At 55.8% G+C, this 20,905-nt stretch overlaps 2 protein-coding genes across 12 annotated transcripts in view; one reads left to right on the top strand and one right to left on the bottom strand.

Moving 5' to 3' along the window:
- WNK2 (WNK lysine deficient protein kinase 2) overlaps window positions 1–7,937 on the bottom strand; it is a 140,756-nt gene extending 132,819 nt beyond the window's left edge. For 7 of the 8 annotated variants that reach the window (XM_050761571.1, XM_050761574.1, XM_050761567.1 and 4 more), the window contains exons 1-2: window positions 7,710–7,937; window positions 6,487–7,169 (exon numbers count right to left, since the gene is read on the bottom strand). In XM_050761571.1, the coding sequence (XP_050617528.1) occupies window positions 6,487–7,167 (681 nt within the window). In that variant the 5' untranslated portion in view covers window positions 7,168–7,169; window positions 7,710–7,937. Of the gene's footprint in view, window positions 1–6,486; window positions 7,170–7,709 lie in introns of those variants that run through there. The other variant, XM_050761568.1, reaches the window with a different exon arrangement.
- Window positions 1–20,905, top strand: part of NINJ1 (ninjurin 1) — an 868,176-nt gene that overhangs the window by 794,664 nt on the left and 52,607 nt on the right. The gene's annotated exons all lie outside the window — the stretch shown is intronic.

Below are 20,905 nucleotides of genomic sequence, written 5' to 3'. Positions count from 1 at the left end.
TCCTGCCTCAGCCTCCTGAGTAGCTGGGACTACAGGCGTCCACCACCACGCCTGGCCTTTTTTTTTTTTTTTTTTTTTTTTTTGAGATCGAGTCTTGCTCTGTCGCCAGGCTGGAGTGCAGTGGCACAATCTCGGCTCACTGCAACCTCTGCCTCCTGGGTTCAAGTGATTCTCCTGCCTCACCCTCTCAAGTAGCTAGGATTACAGGCACCCACCACCATACTTGACTAATTGTTCTGTATTTTTAGTAGAGATGGGGTTTCACTGTGTTGGCCAGGCTGGTTTCGAACTCTTGACCTCAAGTGATCCACTCATCTCAACCTCCCAAAGTGCTGGGATTACAGGCATGAGTCATGGCGCCCGGACGATTCCTACCTTCTCTACCTTCAGATCTGATGTAAATCCTGTGCTCTCCACCTTCAATTGCACCCAGAATCTGATGCTTCCCCCTCCCCGCCTCTATCCCACCCAGTACCAGCCCTGTAGTCTCACACCTAGACAGTGGCAGTCACATCCCTGCTGGTCCCCTGCCTCTACCCAGAGAGATCCTGTCAAAACCTGACTCCACTCGGCCCCTCCTCCGGCCTCCCTCAGAGCTCCCCAACCTGCCCAACACGTTTCCGGGTCTTGCAGCTCTGTCTCCCATGGTGGTGACTTGTCCTGCTCACTACGGTAGCCCCAGGCCTAGAACCAGGACACACACTCAACAAATGCTCACTGAGTCAACGTACACACAAGCCTGCGCTGTTGAGACCCAGGCACAGGCCTCTGGAACCTTCTGGAACATCTGCTCTCTCCCCTTCTCTTGATGATATCTTTTGTTTAGCTGTCCATCAACAAAGCTTTACCCAACCTGAGAGTAAGCCCCCAGCTATCCCAGGAAATGACAGGGCAGAGGTGGGGGATGCAACTCTCAGGGCCCAAGAGATCCTCCCACTGACCTGGAGCTTGTCCTGGACTCGGTGGCCACTTGCTTCCCAGAGCCTGACATGGTCATGGCACTGTCACCAAGTCTAGGTCCTCACAGCCCAAGTGCCCCAATCCTGTCCTCCCCGGGAGTCTCCAGCAGGCCCCATCTCACGCCTCCTGGGCCTCTCCAGCCCTGATGTGTCCTGGCCCCTTTGTCTCCCTTGCTGTGAAGTGGTCTATAAGCTGTCCCCATCTGGGTCTGTCTGGTATCCCAGTGGCCACCTCTAGGTCACCTGGGTCTGTTTTATCCTCTGGAAAAGCAGCCACCTAGAGGAGGGCCCAAGATCAAGCCTGGAGATGCGGGTGACCCGTGAAGCAGCCAGGGCACGTGTGGACATTCGCATCCGCATTTAATGTGAGGAAAAATAAGAACACTGACCCTCAGCTGCCCCAGCCACATCCCGGGCACTCCGCAGGGCCTGCAGACACAAATGCAGGGGCAGGATGTTTCTGCCACCACGGAAGGTTCCAGTGCTGCGGGAGGGCGTGTCCAGCTGCCCTGGCAGACCTCCTAACACGCTGACGAGGAATGAGAAAACACAAGCTTTGGCAAAGGCAAATCAAACGAGCAGCATGTGGGGGCTGGCCCTCCACACATCTGAGCCAGGGCTGGGGTCCTCCCTCCAGGGCTCAGAGAGCAGCACAGCTACGCTCGAGTCCCATGGCGGCCTGGTCCTGATTCAGCTCAGCCAGGCACCCGCGAGGCACGGCTGAGCCACGGAAGCACCTGCTTCTAGCAGAAAACAAGCTGTGGTACCTGAGCCTCAACGTGTCCCCCATGACAGTGACCTGCACAGGCTGCTGTCTGTCATCGCTGCGGACACACCCCTTGCCACCACCACTCGGGGACAGAAGCACCACTGAGAGCTCAGTGCCCACATTTCTGCCCTGGTGGCAGGGGGGGAAAGCCCGTCTGCACAGGCCTTTCAGGCAGCTAGCGCCAGCCTTTTTTGCCAACTAACCCAAAACCATGGTCAGCATGGCGCAGAAAACATCTCACCCAGGAAAACGAATTCAGTGCTGGCATCCAAATGATTTCACATCACAACTCTCCCAATAAAACCAAGCACTTCAGAGAATTTTAAAAAGGGGTGACCACCAGCCAAATCGGGTCAAGCCTTCTGATTGTCTTGCCCCAGTGAGTGCGTGCCACGCACCTCCTCTGTGCTCGGCACTGGCTCGCCCCCTTGTCTCCTCTTCTCCCCATGTCAGCTGGGTCAGGGCTGAAAGCAGGTGAGGCTGGCAGCCGGGCCTCCAACAAGAGGCCATCGGTGCAAAACACGCGGGCTCTCCAGTGCCCCAAACCCTGGCCGGAGGCTGCATGGCCCATGACATGCAGAGGGCCTGCCTAGAAAGGTGATAAGGATCCCACCTGCAGGGGACAGTGGGCCAGCTCAGCACTGGCACTGGCGGGGCTGCTCATGGCTGGGAGAGAGGGTGTCGGGTGGCTAGGCTGTCCTTGGAGGATGGTGGGGGGACCACCCGCTTGGCACAGGCTATACAGGGCGAGTCTCCACGGGCATTATCCGCTCCCAGACCCAGGAAGATGGACAGGACACTGAGACACCCGGCTGGGCAGGACACGTCACTCCTGCCCGCTCTGGGCAGCACCAAGCAGCAGCAAGACCTACTTTGTAACTTTCTGGAACTAGCAGCAGCACCCCCACCCTTAGTCCTCTGTAGGACTCACACCGCTCTGCCAGGGCCCAGCAAGTGCTGTGAGCCAAGGATCAAGGAATGCACGTCTCCATGAAGTAGAAAGACCCCCACGCTGGGTGTAGGCCCCAGCACCACCTCGGGAAACTCAGGTTCCAGCCCTGCCACAGCAGCTGAGAGGCAGCGGCACCGAGGTCCTAAGATCCTGTGTCCCCCAAAGTGGGGAGCTGCTGACAGGGAGGGGTCAGTGTTGTTAAAGGGGGTGAAAACCAAGCTTACTCCAGGTCCCCAAGGGAGACACAGCAGAAACAGGAAGGTCCAGGAAAGGCGAACAGGCTGCCTCCCTGGGTCTGAGTTGGCTGGTTTTTCTCAATCTGGGGACCTATGGCCAGCTCAAAGGTGGAGGCAAGTGAGAGCAGGAGCCCTGAGCCACATGGAATAGTGTTGGTCCAGCAACCTGGGTAGCCAGGAAGGGCAAGGAAGTCACAAAAGTTCAACACCAAAACGAGGAGGGAACAAGGTTGTGCTGACCCAACAGAAGGTGGCAGAGCAAGTGGTGGCCACGGTACCACACCAGGATTTCCCCGTTGTGCCGTACTGTGGCCTCACCTCTCCCCAGAGGAGGGTCTTGTAGAAGGTCAGGCCAGTGACCCAGATCGGCATCCCCAGTGTAGCTGGGCCGGCTATGGCAGGAGGCAGATGCTCCCAGAGCCGACACGGAGCCCCAGGCTACCCCACACCCTGTCTGACAGTACAGGGGTCTGCAGGGGAACCAGGGCTGGCCAAAGATGGCCACAGGAACACAGGACATGTGGGCAAGGAGGAAGGCGGTGGGATTCTGGTGTTTTACTTCCTTCTTTGTTACCGTAATGTGTTCTGCTGCCAAGAATGAAAGTTTATTCAAGAGAAGAATGACAGGGAGGTATTTTTAAACGGCTTCTCCCACAAAAAACAGTGCATGTTCCAGCTTTGCACATCTGGAGAATTCAGAAGGTGAAACACCTCACTGCCCTTAGATGTGAGATAAATAAACATCACCCTCTCCACGGAGCTCTTTCAACGCTAATTATCAAAGGAAATCAGACATCTTCCAAGCCAGGCTTACTAGGTCCACATGAAGGCGTTTCCCCGTCTGGCAGGGAACCCTGAAAAACACAAGTGACCCCCACCAGCGCCTCTCAGTTCTCCAGGGAGGCCCCCCGGCCTGCGGAGGGCAGGAAGGGGAACAGAGCCCAGGCACCTGGGCAGACTGCAGGTGCTGCAGGCGTAGGGGAATAAAGGGATGGAGGCCAAGAGCAATTCCAAGAAGGGCTCCTGGCTGAACGCAACATCTCCCTAGACCCTCCCTCCGCTGTGTAAAGCATGACTCCCAGGAACCCTCTCCATGCCCAGAATGCTGGGGTCATGTGCCGGATGGCATCTCCACACTGTGGACTAAGAGAGCCCCTCCCGGCACAAAGCCAACACACCTAGAGAAGGAGCGGCCACCTGTCGCCCTTCCCTGGCAGCGTGGCCCCTCTGCTCAGTGAGACCTGACCCCACATCCCACCCGGGAGCACACTCCCCTTGTGGAGTCCAACGCCCCTCCCACAGCCCTGATCTCCCTGCAGCCCTACACCCCACTCTCTTGCGTTCCACACGCCCACCAGCCCCTGGCCCACACCCACGACATCACACAGGCAGCCCCATCAGTCCCTCCAATAGCTCTGCACAAAGTCAGCCTGCACCACTCTACACACAGGCAGGGGCCCTCCTCCCCTGATCCCACCGTGCCCTGCCATCTCCTCACTGGCGACCTTGGGGGCTGCTCCCCTCAGTCCTCAGTTTGTGATGAGGCAGCTTCCAGCACAGCCCCAAAACACACCAGGTTCCCAGCAAAGGCGGGGCTATTCTAAGCGGGTCCAGACTCCCTCTCGTGGAAAACCCTCTCAGATCAGCACAGACAGAGGGAGCTGATCCCAAATGACACACATCGACCAGGGACAAATGTTGGAGGTACTTCTTCTGGGGGAGGTGCAGGGAAACCACCAGTTTGGGGCACCAGTAACATCCCGGCAAGGAACATCAACATATAGACAAGAAGCATATAGACCAGAAGCACCTCCAGGTTGCTGTTCCCATCTAGAGTCATGGAGCAAGAGACCCCTGGACAGAGGCCAGGCTCCACCCCATGCCCGCAGGGGACAGACCCGGAGACAGAACTGCTTGCCTCTCCTTAAAGGGAATGGGAACGAACAAGCTCCAAGAGTCACATGCGCCCGAGATGCCCCAGCCAAATCAGCAGGCTCTGGCTGCTGAGATCTAACTCAAACCCAGTCTGCGGCAGCACCCCTGCTCCATCCGCCAGCCTGCACAGGCAGCGCTGGGAGGCAGCACCTGAGGGTGCTCGGGTCGGTGGGCAAGAGCAGGAAGACTGCTCACCAGAATCAAAGTCATCTCCCCTTTCAGGACCTCTCTTCCCTCTGCCTTCCCTTGCAGCAGGAATGCCCAGCACACCCCAGGACCCCCAGATCACAGCCCCCTGCCCCACCCACCGCCTTTCCCGTACCATCAGAACCTGCAGGGCCATGAAGAAGGGGAGCTGTTCAGTCCCTCCTAAGGACCTCACACAATGCCACTGACCCCTGCCTTGAAAAGCCACATCTCCAAGGCAGAACCAAGAGGTGGTGGAGAGGCAGGTCTCTGGAGCTCTTTGTCTTGGGAGAAAGGCTGACGACAGGTCGACACCCACCGAATCAGCCAGGCTTGCACACACATGCAGGCCACCCTGTAGGGGCCCGAGGATATAGCAACTGAATCCCATTTCTGAACCAAAAATACAAGCGTCCTGCAGTGTGGCCAGCGGCCCTAGAACACAGCTTGCCCCAGCTAGCCCCAGCCCGGTGTCAGGCCCGGACTGGATGGCCAGCTAACTTTACAGGCCAACGAAGTACATTTACACCTCCAGCCAGCACTCTCCCAGACTGGCTCACGCCTGACAGCTGCCCTCCTCCAAGGAGGGAGGCTTATAAACACCCCCTGGACAGGCATGGCCTCTGCTTCCAAGGCTGGCCCAGGACAGCTAGGGTGGCTGTTTATATAATCTTCCAGGGCTGGGGCTGACACCACGGAGATGGCAGGATCATGAAAAATGCATACCCAGAGCCTCTGCAGCCAAGAAAACCCCCACCCGCATTCTGCATGACTCGGTTTTAAGACCTCTCACACGTCCATTTTGTGAACAAATAGAGTTCTCAGAACAGCAGAGGCGACTAATCACACTTCCAGGCCTTGCCCAGCCGGCCCCAGAGCTCTACCAGGCACCACCTCTGGGTCACAGGCCCAGGGTCAGAAGCAGTTTCTGCAGGTATCCCTGCTAGGGCAGCCACAGCTTGCCGGACACAGGAAAGTACTAATTTATGGGCAGCTCAGAGCCCCCAAACCACTCTATAACTGCACACACCGGGCCTTGAAGCCTCCATACTGTTTTGCAAAGACACAACAGTCCAGACTCCCTGGGTCATTAAAGTAGGTCATCAGGACTGGAGAAGCATCAGCCTAAGAGACACAGCCTCCGAGGCCCACTCTCCAGGGCCCTCTCTATGCCCACAGCGCGCACACTTACACCAAAAGCACACCAGAGGCCTGCCCTCGCCACCAGCTGACTCACAAACCGCAACCTGCGCACGGACACAGCCGGGCCGCACATGCAGTCCGCACACCTGGTACGCATCCTGCCGGCCACCCACACAGAGGGCGACGCACATGGAGCTCCGTCGCCCCCAGGGCTTCTTAAGGCCAGGCGCAGGAGCAAGGACGGGCCCAAGGACGACTCGCGCAAAGACCCTGCGGAAAGCCCCCTGCGTGCTGGGGCGCCCTCACCTGAAGCTCACACCAGGCCACCTCCACCCAGGTCTCCGTGTCCAGCCCCTTGTAGACCGTCTTGAAGGAACCGCGGCCCAGCTCGATGTCGAACTTGAGGAAGCGGCCGTCCAGAGAGGTGGCCACAGCCTTGAGATCGTCCTCGTCGTCCTCCTCCTCTTCGGGCTCGTCCCGGCGTGTGCGCCCGGGCTCAGGCTTCGCCTCGGCCGCCCCCTCATCCTCCTTCCTCACGGTCGCCGCCGCCTCCTCCCTGGGGCCGCCGTCGGGGTCAGGCGCGGTTTCGACAGCGGCTGCGATGGGGTCCGGGCAGGGCTCCTGCGCGCCCAGGGGCTCGGGGCCGGCGTCCGCGGGGGCTCCGGGGGCTCCGGGCTGCGCGGCCGGCGCTGCGGGCGCGGGGGCGGCGGGGCGTCCGCGGGCGCGCTCCGCGATGAGGCGGCGCGTCTTGCAGAGCAGAAGCACCCGGCGCTGCAGGGGCTGCGGGGGCTGCGGGCCCGGTGCCTCGGCCGCCTCCAAGCCGGGCGGCTCCTCCTGGTCCGACTCTACCACGCTGCGCCGCAGGAAGCGCTGGGGCCCCGGCCGCGCCGCCTTCGCCCGAGGCTCCGCCATGCCCGCGGGCCCCGCGCCGCGCCCGGGCTCCATCAGCGCGCCGGGGGCGTCTCGGCGGCCGCCATCGCCGTCCATCTCTGTGGGCCAAGGACACAGGCCCGCGTGAGCGCCGGCCCTGCCGCACCTGCCCAGGCCGCGGAATGAGACAGCGCCGCCCCGGGTCCGCGCCCTGCCCAGCCCCGACCGCGGAGAGAGCCTGCGGGGGCCGTCTCTGGGGGCCCTGGGAAAGGGGGGCTGCAGACGGGACCAGAGGCTCGGGTTGGGGAGGAGGGGTCCGTGCCCTGCTCAGCCTCAGGCTGCGGAGAGGGACGGGCCTGTGGTGTCCCTGGAACCCTGGGAGAGAGGACCTGCTAGGGTGTCTCTGAGGGCCCCGGAGGCCGGCAGAGGGATCTCGCGCCCTGCCCAGCCCCGGCCCGGGAGGGTCCTGCTAGGCTGTCCCGGAGGTAGCTGTAAAGGGGATAGGGAGGCCCTGGGGCGGGAGGAAGGCACCGGCCTGGCGGCGGCTCCACAAAGGACGCGGGCCCGGGGCGCGGGAGGGGCGCGCGGGGAGGGGGCTGCAGCGCCGCGGCGCGCACACAAAGGCGGCGAGCGGCGTTGGGGGGAGGCTCGGCACTCACAGGGCGAGCGGACGCCGTCCATGCCCGCGGCCCGGCGGCCGGGGCTTGCGAGGAGGGCGAGATCACGCTTCGGGGCCGGGGTCCGAGCTCCAGGCGAGGTCCGCGCTGGGGTGGGGGCCGCTGCGCCGCTCCGGCTCCTGCGCGCTGCTCTCTCGGGCCGGGCCACTGCGGGGCCGCGCTCCCGCGTGCTCCTGCCGGCTTCGCGCGACTCCGCTCCCGCACCGGCTCCGACCCGGCGCGCGGGGAGGGCGGGGCTCCGTTCGCCCCGCCCCGGACCGGCGCAGGGGGCTGGGCCTGGCACGCCCACCTGGCTGCGGACGGGCGGGCGGGTGCGCGCGGCCACCTGCGGGCCGGCTACCTGGGGTCCCACCCGCGGCTCTTTGCTCGAGGTAGCGCTCCTGGCCTCGGAAGTTCTTTGGAACGCTCCGCAGGGCTGTCAGCTGCAGAGGACCCTATTTGTTCCTGAGAGGAGGCAGCAGGCTCAACGCCTCAGCACGCCGCAGCCCGGCGCGCCAGACCTCAGGGCCCGGTGCTAGGACAGAATGGGCAGGCTAGGAAGAAAAGGACCAGGGGTACCGCCACCCTCGGGAGCCCAGCCTGGGGCTAAGCCTGGTGGGAGTCAGCATGTCATTTCCTGCCCTCACTTCACCACCAGGAACCATGAGGACCTCATCATCACCCAGGGAGGCACTGGTGACCATTGTGCCCATTTCACAATCTAGAGCAAACTGAGGCGCCAAAGGCAGAAGTTATACACTCTAAATCCCAGAACTTCCACGACCGAGGCTGAGCTGGAATGCCTTGGATGGGATATGGAGAGGCTTCCAGAAGCCCCTTGACCCAAAGTGTTCTTCCTTCCCACTTCTGCCAGATGCCACCTCTCCCAAGAAGTCTTCCATGATCTCTCTGTCCTTCCTCCACTAGACCCCCACGGACAAGCCCTCTCTTGGGCGTCTCTGGCCATAATGCAGCAGGTGACCTGTGTCAGTAACCATACTGCTAAGTTCTGAGCCCTGCTCCTGTCAACGCCCTGAGCTAACACCTCACTCTCACCCCAGCCTGCATGATCCTAGGTGAGGAAACTGAGGCATAAGGGAGATACCAGAGTATTCTTATCTCAGTCCCCATCTCCCTGGGCTGACACCCCCATCAGATACACACACACTTCCAGAGATGAAAAGATGCTTGTGGGCTGCTGGCCCTGGAGCCCCTGGCACAAAGTAACTCGTGTGGCATAAAAGCCAGCAGAGGTGATATCTCACCTTCGCAATGTAGAGGGAAGAATATGCTAAGCCAACTGTTACCCAGAGAAGCAGGACTTCCTGGAGCCCTGCTGGACACTGGCATTGGCTGAAACTAACTTGTGAGGGGCACTAGTGCACATGCCTTCCCAGCTCTGGGTTCAGCAGTGCCACCCTGTAGCCTGAAGTCAGCAATGCTGGGAGTATTTACACTATGGAAATTGGCAAACACCTCAAATCAGGACTTTTCTCCCCAGAGAGCCAGTGGTTAAACAGTGTGCTAGGTGTGGGGCTATGCATTTGGCACTTGCCTGTTATTTATATAATCTAATCCTCACATCTACCTTGTGAGACAGGCGTGCACTCCGGGGCTCGAGTCCGCTGGCATGAGCCCAGAGCTCACACGAGGAGGAGGCCAAACAGCAGATGCCAGCTCTGCAGGATGGAGAGGCCTGAGGGACAGGGATCTAAGTTGCACCTCCTGGGGCAGGAGTCTTCCAGGTAGAGGTCAAGGGTGGAAAAGGATATTTTGTCTTCCCTTTGGAGGCTAAAGACCCCCTAACCTTGCCCCTAACCAGCTGAGTGAACTTGGGCAAGTCCTGATCCTTCCTGAGCCCCAGTATCCAGCCCTGCAGAGCGGGCTGGTCATCCTGCTTGCCCACCTTAAAAGGCTACCAATTCCTTGTGGATTCAGTCAGTCTAGGAAGGGCACCATGTCCACAGACCTGTTCATGGTGGGTGTGTTCAAGCCTATCCAAGGGAAAACCAGGATGGGATAGAGCTAAGCATGTTCTGAGACCAGCACACACCTATCTGGCCTCCTCCTGCTCCCAACAGGCCACACTGGCAGTGTGTGGGCAAAGTACCTGCCAGCATTGGAGGAGGTTCATAAGCACCCATGGCTGCTGCCCACCCACACTTGTAGATATGCGTGGGAAAGGATGGCTACACCCAAGGGAGCAGCCCAGGCTGTGGGGAGTGGGGGACAGCCTGTCCCTGAGAGAGCACTGTGTGCTCTCTGAGCCCTTGGGATGAATTCACGCATCCCTGCTTACACGCCTCCCATGGTGGAGAGCTCATTCTCTCTGCCAAGCCATGACCATTAGAGTACACAGCTAAGTCAGTAGTGGACAGGTCACAGTTTCCTCTGCAAGGAATCTCAGGCTGGGCTCAGGAGCAGCTCAGCATCCTGGCAGATGGAGCCTGAGGGATCCTTGGACCGACCTTGGAAGTCAGGACTTCACAGCACTGGCTATGTGCCCTTTGGCAGGTCACTAGATATCTCTGAGCTTCCATCTCCCTGCTGCTAAGACGGGGAGTGTACGTACTGTAGTCTGCTTTGCTGGGCGTCCTGAGGCTGCATGATCCAGGGTCATGATGCCAGCATTTGTCTTTTGGAGGTTTGTTTTTTGTTTTCTATTTTTGTTTTTGTTTTTGTTTTTTTGAGATGGAGTTTCGCTTTGTTGCCCAGGCTGGAGTGCAGTGGTGGGATCTCAGCTCAGCTCACAGAAACCTCTGCCTCCCAGGTTCAAGCAATTCTCCTGCCTCAGCCTCCTGAGTAGCTGGGATTACAGGCGCCCACCAGCACGCCTGGCTAATTTTGTATTTTTAGTAGAGACGAGGTTTCACCATGTTGTTCAGGCTGGTATTGGACTCCTGACCTCAAGTGGTCCACCCACCTCGGCCTCTCAAAGTGCCGGGATTACGGGGCAGCATTTGTCTTCAATGTTTAGAACAGATGAGTACATTGAGGTCTCGCCCAGAGACTTTTCAACTTTAAGTAACTTTCTCAAGGCCTCAGAGTGGAGGCAGTGACCTCCATCCACAGCTATCACCTTAGCTTCCACAATGCCAAGGAGCCCCTTTGGTGAAACAAGTTTCTTCCAAGTCCAGGCTGTGCTCCAGCCTGCCCCAGCCAGTGGGCACGTGCAGGCACACACCTGCTCCATGCAGATGCAGTTCCAGGAGCTGGGCCCCAGCAAGCAACAGGACCATGGTGTCAGTTTGCTCATCTGTGAGATGGGCATAATGGTCATGCCCAACAGTCTTGGCAACAGAAGGCTTTCAACAAATGCTCATGAAAGAAGGGAGGAAGGGAGATGGGGCCAGCCTCACTGCCTCTGCTCACATCAGGGCCTGTCGAGGGTCACTGGGTAGAAGGAAGAGCAGGGTCTGGCCATGTCCAGTGGGAGCTCAGTCTACAATTGCCCCCTGGGGTAGGTCTGCCTCTGAGTGGAGTCAGGCAACCTATTTAGTGCACAGGTCCAGCATGGCCAGGCCACTTGCCTGAATGCCCCCTGGGTCACACCATGGGGAGGATACCCTGGTAGGAGCATCAGATGGGGAGGACAGTGCTGGAAGAGCAGAGCCCAGGGAGGCCAGGTAAGTGGCTTGGGGGAATGCAGGAAGACCTGTGACCTGAGGAAGGGTATGGGGACAGGACAAAGGCCTGACAGTGTGTGGTGGCAGGAAGGTGGCAGTAGGTGGGAGCAGGTGGGCTGTGGAAGCTTGGGCTCCTACTCCTGGAAGATGATGTCAGAGAATGGAAAGGGCATGACGAGGCTGCAGTATCTTCGTGCTGTGGGTCATAGAGCCTCAGGACAACCAGCAGGATGGAAGCTCCCGGTGGGTAGGGCCTGAGGTAGGCAGGTCGGCAGGTACGGGATGACGCAACGCTTCTGACTCAGCTGTGACGGATGAATGGTTGAAGAACTTGTTTCCTTCCAACAACAGGGTTCCATTAGAAATCTTCTGAAGTATGACACACAAATCAGAAAACGATCCCCAGTTTCCCAAGTCAACACTTCACTATGTAGGACTTTATTTGCGATTCTAGGGAGAGGTGAGATTTGGGGTAATGCTCTGTTCTGGTAAGGCAGATTATACAGCTAAAAGGAGGCCAGGTGCGGTGGCTCACACTTGTATTCCCAGCACTTTGGGAGGCCGAAGCGGGCGGATCGCCTGAGGTCAGGAGATCCAGACGAGCCTGGCCAACATGGTGAAACCTTGTCTCTACTAAAAATACAAAAAAATTAGCTGGGCATGGTGGTGTGTGCCTGTAATCCTGGTTACTCAGGAGGCTGAGGCATAAGAATCGCTTGAACTTGGGAGGCAGAGGTTGCAGTGAGCCAAGATTGTGCCACTGCACTCCAGCCAGGGCAACAGAGTGAGACTGTGTCTCACAATAACAACAAAAACAAACAAAAAAACAAAAACAAAAAAGGCCACGCACAGTGGCATGCGCCTGTAATCCCAGCTACTCGGGAGGCTGAGGCAGGAGAATCGCTTGAATCTGGGAGGCAGAGGTTGCAGTGAGCCAAGATCACGCCATTGCACTCCAGCCTGGGCGACAAGAGCAAAACTCCGTCGCAAAAAAAAAAAAAAAAGAAAGAAAGAAAAGAAAAAAGAAAAGTAAAACTGCAAATACAGAAGAAAAGAGAGTGCACGGTTGTGGGAGGAAGGCAGAGTCACCCTGACCTCCCCCGCAGCTCCTCTGGCCTTGGTTTTTCTATCTGTATTGTGGGCCCCGCTGGGCCATCTCAGCTGCTGGTAGGAGTCACTGTCAGACCTGCATGACCCTGTCTCACGCCCTCTAGCCCAGTGAGTCTTGCACACAGCTACCCTGCAGCATCTCCAAGGCCTGAGGTGCACCCCACCCCCTGGAGATTCTGCTGTGTGGGATGGGGTGGGCCTGGCCTCAGGTGTTTGAAAGCTTCCAGGTGGTCCTGCGGAGACTCCACATGCTGCGAGGGTCTGGCACACAATGGCACTCAATAAAAGCTGCCTGCGTCGGGGGGCACACCTGCGTGGAAAGAGCAACAGAGCAGACCGTCCACTGCACTCTCTGGCCACAAATCTTGTTTTGCCGTGCTCACCGAGGGTGGCCGCAGATCTTGTTTTACCGTGCTCACCGAGAGCAGCCTCGTGCCATGGGCCCCTTGGGGTTGCTTGTTTCTCTCAGGCGAGGAATGAAAGTTCAGCTCCTGGAGCCCCACAGCTTCCCCGACTTGGACACTGACACCCGGCTCCCAGGTGGCCCTGAGGGGCAGGCAGGTACCTGTTGCCCCTGGAAAAGACCCCAGGTCCTGCTCACCCAGGCTTTTATTCCGTTTTTGTGGGTCAGGCCAGCTAAGCCAGCTCGTGTGGCTCAAAGGGCAGATGATGGGGGCCTTGCTGCTCTGGCCCCCCGGGGGAGGCTCCACAGCGGGGTGGAGGGGCTGCAGAGTACCCACTATTTAAAGAACCCTGTGGCCGCGTGAAGTGGTTCATGCCTGTAATCCCAGCATTTTGGGAGGCTGAGACAGGTGGATCACTTGAAGTAAGGAGTTCAAGACCAGCCTGGCCTACATGGTGAAACCTCATCTCTACTAAAAATACAAAAATTACCTGGGCGTGGTGGCTCATGCCTGTAATTCCAGCTACTCAGAAGGCTGAGGCAGGAGAGTCACTTGAACCCGGAAGGCGGAGGTTGCAGTGAGCTGAGATTGTGCTCTGTCAAGAAGAAAGAAAGAAGGAAAGAGAGAGAGAGAGAAGGAAGGGAGGGAAGGAAAGAAGGAAAAAAAGGAAAAAATAAAAAATAAAATAAAGAATCCTGTTCCTCTGCTCTTGGAAGTGCAGGGTCCAGCAGGGCCTCAGGGAGTTCAGGGTTGACTGAAAGGTCCAGGGAGGGAGGGGCTCCATGCCCCCAGGAGGAAATAAACAATGCAGTCCACAGCCCCAGGGCAGTGGCCACCTGAGGCACGAGGACACACCCATGGCCTGTCTGATGGTGCAGGACTGGGTGGCACCAGTCCCTCAGAGACAGAGGACAGAGCCTGAGAAAAGCTAAGGGGCACAGCTGGCCAAAAACTGACATACCATGATTGCTGAATTGACGCCAGCCCGTTTGTAGTGGAAAACCAGCAGCATCCTCCGGCGTGACGTATTCCCAGTGGCCACAACAAATCATCGGGCACAGCTGGCAAGAATTGGAAACGAGGCCATGGTTGCAGGAAGTTGAGGCTGACATTTCAAGGAAATACCCAACGTTGGATTCACTGGGGACCAGAAGCAGCCAGGGTAACGCTCGCTTTCGGCTTACATCCAGAGCAGAGCGTTTCATGTGAAGGGCAAGCCAGGGAAGTGCCAGGATTTTGCTTTCTTCAGGGTATGACCTTCCCAGGGGTGATCTGGCCAAATCTCCTCGATTGACCCCAAGCCTAGGCTACCACATGTTCCCCATGGGCCCACAGGGGAGAGTGACATCGGGGCCTAGAGAGGTGGGGGAGAATGTGGGGCCATTGGCGAAGGTCAGAGGGAGCTCTGGAGCGGGTGTGCTGTGGGAGGGGATGGTGAACTTGGCTTGGCCTGCTTCCCTGCTGCTGCTAGGGACATCTGGCCGCCAGAGTCAGAGATGGGGGTCTGGAGGGCAGAGGGAGGAGGTGCAATGTTCTAGAACACAGTCCTTATTTCTCTGTTTTTAATAATTTAAAAAATTATGTAACATTTCCTTTACTCCCAAATATCAAAACACTTTGATTTTTAAATAACAGCTTTATTTAGATATAATTCATGTACCGTAAAGCTCACTCTCATAAAGTGTGCGATTAGGAGGTTTTTAGTACATTCAGCGTTGTGCAACCATCACCTCTATCTAATTCCAGAACGTTTTCAGCACGTCAGAAAGAATCCCTGTCCCCACTAGCAGACGCTCCCCATTCCCTCCTCGCCTCAGCCCCTAGCACCCACTGGTCCACTTTCTGTCTCTATGGATTTGCCTATTCTGGACATTTCACATAAACGGAATCATACAATGTGTGACCTTTTGTGTAGTATTTCACTGAGCATCATGTTTTCAAGGTTCATTCATATTCTGTCATGTATCAGAATTTCATTTCTTTGGATTCTTTTTTTTTTTTTTTTTTTTTTTTGAGATGGAGTCTCGCTCTGTTGCCAGGCTGGAGTGCAGTGGTGCGATTCTTTTTTTTTTTTTTTCAGGTGGAGTCTCCCTCTGTCACCCAGGCTGGAGTGTAGTGGTGCCGCCTCGCTTCACTGCAACCTCGCTTCACTGCCACTACGTCAGGTTAATTTTTTATATTTTTAGTAGAGATGGGGTTTAATCATGTTGGTCAGGCTGGTCTTGAACGCCTAACCTCAGGTAGATGATCCACCCACCTCAGCCTCCCACGCTTGGAATTCAAGCAATTCTCCTGCCTCAGCCTCCCGAGTAGCTGGGACTACAGGCGCCTGCCACCACACCCAGCTAATTTTTGTATTTTTTTTAGTAGAGATGGGATTTTGCCATGTTGACCAGGCTGGTTTCTAACTCCTGACCTCAGGTGATCTACCCACCTTAGCCTCCCAAAGTCCTGGGATTACAGGCGTGAGCCACCGCCCCCAGCCGCGATTCTTTTTTTAGGTCCAAGTAATATTCCATTGCGTGGATATACAGACTGATTTTTTTTTTCTTTTTTTTTTTTTTTTTTTTTTTTTTGAGACAGAGTCTCATTTTGTTGCCCAGACTGGAGTGCAATGACACGATTTTGGCCCACTGCAACCTCTGCCTCCTAGGTTCAAGGGATTCTTCTGCCCCAGTCTCCCAAGTTGGAATCACAGCCGCCCGCCACCACGTCAGGCTAAGTTTTTATATTTTTAATAGAGATGGGGTTTAATCATGTTGCTCAGGCTGGTCTTGAACTCCTGACCTCAGGTAGATGATCCACCCACCTCAGCCTCCCATGCTTGGATTACAGGCATGAGCCACCGCACCCAGCCTGGATTGATTTTTTTAAGAGTGCAAATTCATTATAGAAAAATTTAGAAGGCCAGGTGCAGTGGCTCATGCTTGTAATCCCAGCACTTTGGGAGGCCGAGGTGGGCGTATCACCTGAGGTCAGGGGTTTGAAACCAGCCTGGCCAACATGGTGAAACCCTGTCTCTGTTTAAAACACAAAAAAAATTAGCCAGGCATGGTGGTGCACCTCTGTAATCCGAGCTTCTCCAGAGGCTGAGGCAGGAGAATCACTTGAACCCGGGAGGCGGAGGTTGCAGTGAGCTGAGATCACACCACTGCACTCAAGCCTGGCAGACAGAGTAAGACTATCTAAAACAAAAAATTTTGCAACAGAAAAAGTCCAAATAAAAGTGTTTTAGGCCGGGTGCGGTGACTCACACCTGTAATCCCAGCACTTTGGGAGGCCGAGGTGGGCAGATTGCCTGAGGTCAGCAGTTCGAGACCAGCCTGGCCAACATTATGAAACCCCATCTCTACTAAAAATATAAAAAATTAGCTGGCTCTGATGGCAGGTGCCTATAATCCCAGCTACTCAGGAGGCTGAGGCAGGAGAATCGCTTGAACCTGGGAGGCGGAGGTTGCATTGAGCTGAGATCGCACCACTGCACTCCAGCCTGGGCAACAGGAGCGAAACTCTGCCTCAAAAAAAAAAAAAAGTGTTTTAAGTTGTGCACAATGTCACTACCTCAACATGATCCCCCCCACAGCCCCTGTGGCAAGTACACTTCTATCTGCGTGCAGCTGTCCACGCTGGAGTGCAGATCAAATAAATGAACGTGATTGAACATTTTTCTTCTAACTACAGGGTTATTATTTAATTTTACTTGATTAGGCTTACACCAGATAAAAGGTCCTATTTTCTGTTTTGCTTTAGCCCCTCAAACGTCCTGGGATTGCAGGTATTTGAGATGCCGACCAGGACTCCTGCTGAAGGGGGGCCAGCCCCCAGGCATGGAGAGCATCATTGCCTCCCAGCCTCCTCTGATCAGACCACTGCCAAACTGCACAAGGAACAGGAACTAGGACTCGTGAGAAGCTGGAGGTGAATTGTTGAGCCCAGTAAGTGGTGAAACCCCAGTTAAGTCTTACAGCTGAAATAATGATAATAATGGCCACCGTTACTGGGCACTCAGTGTATGCTAGGTGCTGAGCTAATGCTTTGCAAAAATGCTCTCGTTTCACCCTCAGGACCCCCTGGATGTGGCAGCATTCGGAGATGAAAATGCAGCATGGAGAGGGGACCCATCATGACAGCTCCACACCCAGCAGGTCGTGCAGCCTGGAGGTGAGCCCAGGAGGACTTGCCCATGACTCCATCCTGCAGCTGCCATCCAGCTTGTCCCCAGGCCTCTGTGGCAAGTCCTAGGTTCCCTTGAGGCTTCTCTCTTGGGACTCCTCTCTTACAAACAGAAAGTTGAGTCATGACCCTCCTTTAATTCTACGTTCACCCCAGGCCCAACCCTGTGTGCTCACTGCCCTCCAGCATAACCACTGCCTGCCAAGGCCCTGAATTTGGCCTTCCCCCTTGGCCCTGACCATTCCTGCCAGCCCCAGCTCAGCCTACGGCCACTGTCTTATACCTGCTGTCTTTTTTGTTTTGTTTTTGTTTTTTGAGACAGAGTCTTGCTCTGTCACCAGGCTGGAGTGCAACGGCGCAATCTCGGCTCACTGCAAGCTCTGCCTCCCAGGTTAAAGGGATTCTCCTGCCTCAGCCTCCTGAGTAGCTGGGACTATAGTTGCGCACCACCACGCCCAGCTAATTTTTGTATTTTTAGTAGAGACGGGGTTTCACTATGTTGGCCAGGATGGTCTCGATCTCTTGACCTCATGATCCACCCGCCTTGGCCTCCCAAAGTGCTGGGATTACAGGCATGAGCCACCATACCCGGCCCCTGCTGCCTTTAAATCGAGTCACCTGTGTAGACTGGTACAGGCTTTCTGAAAGCAATTTGTGACTGGAGCAAGAGTCTAAAAATTGTTCTGACCCTTTAAGTTAGTAATTCTCTTTTGGAGAATTTACACTAACAAAGCGACCAGCAATGCAGATAGTGTTGTATAAAGATGTTCACTGAAGGATTATTTGTAATAAAACATTATGAATAATATAGTTAAGGAAACAGTGCTATTCCTACATAATCAAATATGGTCAAGCCAGGCACGGTGGCTCACACTTGTAATCCCAGCACTTTGGGAGGCCAAGGCAGGCAGATCACTTGAGGCCAGGAGTTCAAGACCAGCCTGGCCAACATGGTGAAACACCGTCTCTACTAAAAATACAAAAGTTAGCCAGGCGTGGTGGTGGGCGCCTGTAATCCCAGCTACTCGAAAACCTGAGGCAGGAGAAGCGCTTGAACCCGGGAGGCAGAAGTTGCAGTGAGCTGAGATCGTGCCACTGCACTCCAGCTCCAGCCTGGGCAACAGAGCAAGACTCTGTCTAAAAAAAAAAAATGCTGAGCCATTTAAATTCTCTTCATGGAGTTGTGTAATGATTAGAGATACTGTGAAGTGAAAACACACAGGAAGAAACGCTGGAAGGAAATACACCAAAGCACTGCCAGTGAATGCTTCTGCTCTTGTACATGCGTCTGTACGTCAGACAAGAGGCAGTTCCGCCTGTGTCTTTAGACAGGGGGTGCTGACAGACCCCCAACGAGACCATGAGATGAAGGAGGGGGCTCAGCAGAGAGTGTTGAACGCGGCTCAAAGCTTGGGTCTGGAGGCTCCTGGCTCTGATTTAAGCCTTGGCGACGCCCTCTGGCCATGACCTTCAACTGGCTAGTTAATTTATCTGAATGTCAGTTTCCTCATTAGTCAAAGGGACAATGGAGGTGCCTCATCCCTGGTTGTGAGAGAGTCCTGGGGAAGGTCTTAGCAGCCCCAAAAGGAGGCAGATGTGTTGGCTTTTGCAGGCTGCAGAGATGGCCATCAGGTGTGCTGGGGCAGCTTGGGGAAACTGGCTACTGCTGTCCACTTGACTCTGGGCAAACTCAGGCCTTGGCTTGGACCCCCAGCTTCCTTGTCCTCGCCTTGCCGGCAATGCCTGCCCACAGAGAGAGAAATGGCCACCCGTTCCAATCTGCCTGGGCACAGGTCCTCACCTCCGTTTCCACAGGGGGACACGGAGGTTCGGGGGTTCAGGGAACACAGCAACAGGTGTGTCAAGACCACAGAGCCAGCGGGGGTCTGTGTGGACAGAGCAGAAAGAAGGAGCTGGGCAGCCACCAGTTTCGGCCCCCACCCAATGGGCTTGGCGGGGTCCTCAGACCAGAGTCTACACTTGCTGTCCAGGCAGGTTCTGACCGTGGCCAAGGCCAGGTTGTCCTCCCAGCTGGGGGAGCTGACTCAGGCCTGGGACTGGCAGGGGTCTCTCCTGCCCAGAATTTCCAATTTGCACCCAGTGGGGCCCCAGGCAGCCTGGCAATTGGAGCCGATCACATCCCCTTGAGAACCCCCAAAGGGGCCGCATCATTCTCCATGTGAATATAGAAGAGGGTTTTTTCCACTTATTGATGAACTTGCCTGCCTGATTTCTGTTTTTTTCCAGCAGACTCAGTCCATGTTGCTTGTGCCTGTCCCTGGAAGTGCCTGGCTCACTCAGACTGAAGGTGTGCCTGGGTGGACATGAGGCCGTTATCAAATGGCCTACTGTGCACATGGCCTAGTGCTTGCCTTGGAAAACGACTGTAGCATGTGACAGACCACGTGGGAGGCATCATCCACCCGGGACAGCCGGGAAGCTGCCCAGACGAGGGGCACGGAACCCAGGATTAGGAGATGAAGAAGAAGATGATGAGACAATGTCATTTCTTAGAGGATCCAAACGGGAGGGCTTTCTAAGAATGCCACACAATCCAGGAGCTGGATCTACAGCTTATACAGTCAATTCTTGGATCCGGGGAAGTGATGCTTTGTAGTCTTTTCCAACACTGAATTAGCAAATCCCAAACCATTGTCTCCCAGCAAAACACAACACACTTTCCGATCAGCTCCATGTACAGACCGGCACGTTTCCTCTCCTCTTTGTGGACGGGCAGTTGATTGGCTAACAGGGAACCTCAGTCAACAGCACCATAACTGACAGCACTGATAGCACCATAACTCACATGTGATGGAGGCTTCTCTAATACACATTTTCTCCCCTAGGCACATCACAGCTTCTCTATGCTTCAGAACACAGGGCAGGCCAGGCGCAGTGGCTCACGCCTGTAATCCCAGCACTTCGGGAGGCCGAGGTGGGTGGATCACGAGGTGGGGAGATCGAGACCATCCTGGCTAACCCGGTGAAACCCCGTCTCTACTAAAAATACAAAACATTAGCCGGGCATGGTGGCAGGCGCCTGTAGTCCCAGCTGCTTGGGAGGCTGAGGCAGGAGAATGGTGTGAACCCGGGAGGCGGAGCTTGCAGTGAGCCGAGATTGTGCCACTGCACTCCAGCCTGGGCAACAGAGCGAGACTCCATCTCAAACAAAAACAAAAACAAAACACAAAGAAAAAACAGGGCAGCTCTTCAGCACGGTGCCTGCAGCCATTTGAAACAGCAAAATCACCAACAAAAACCCAGAAAATGTGGCACTAAATAGAATGCAGAAGACTGACAACCCAGAAAATAAAGGGACAAATGTAAGTAGAGAATTAACAGGAAAACAATACAAATGGGCCAGATGTGGTGGCTCACACCTGTAATCCCAGCACTTTGGGAGGCCGAGGCGGGTGGGTTGCCTGAGCTCAGAGAACAGCCTGGGCAACACAGTGAAACCCCGTCTCTACTAAAATACAAAAAAAAAAAAAAAAGAGAGAGAGCCAGGCGTAGCAGCGTGCGCCTGTAATCCCAGCTACTCCGGAGGCTGAGGTAAGAGAACTGTTTGAACCTAGGAGGCAGAAGTGCAGTGAGCCAAAATCACACCACAGCACTCCAGCCTGGGCGACAGAGCGAGACTCTGTCTCAAACAAAACAAAACAAACAAACAAAAAAAACACAATAAAAATGGCTGCTAGATAGGAAAAAGTGCAACTTTGCTCATGAAAAGAAAATTGTCGATTGGAATCACAGCGAGAGCCCTCATGACACCAGGTTCTACCTATTGGTCTAGCATAAATGAGGAAGCATGAAAGTGCACTGAGAGGTTTGGCCGTGGGGACAGGCTGTCCCATGCTTTGCTGGGGGCAGCCATCCACTGTTTGTG

The sequence above is a fragment of the Macaca thibetana genome, chromosome 15 (genome assembly GCF_024542745.1).
Source record: "Macaca thibetana thibetana isolate TM-01 chromosome 15, ASM2454274v1, whole genome shotgun sequence".
Classification (NCBI taxonomy): domain Eukaryota; kingdom Metazoa; phylum Chordata; class Mammalia; order Primates; family Cercopithecidae; genus Macaca; species Macaca thibetana.
This window is presented reverse-complemented; position numbering and strand designations above follow the sequence as displayed.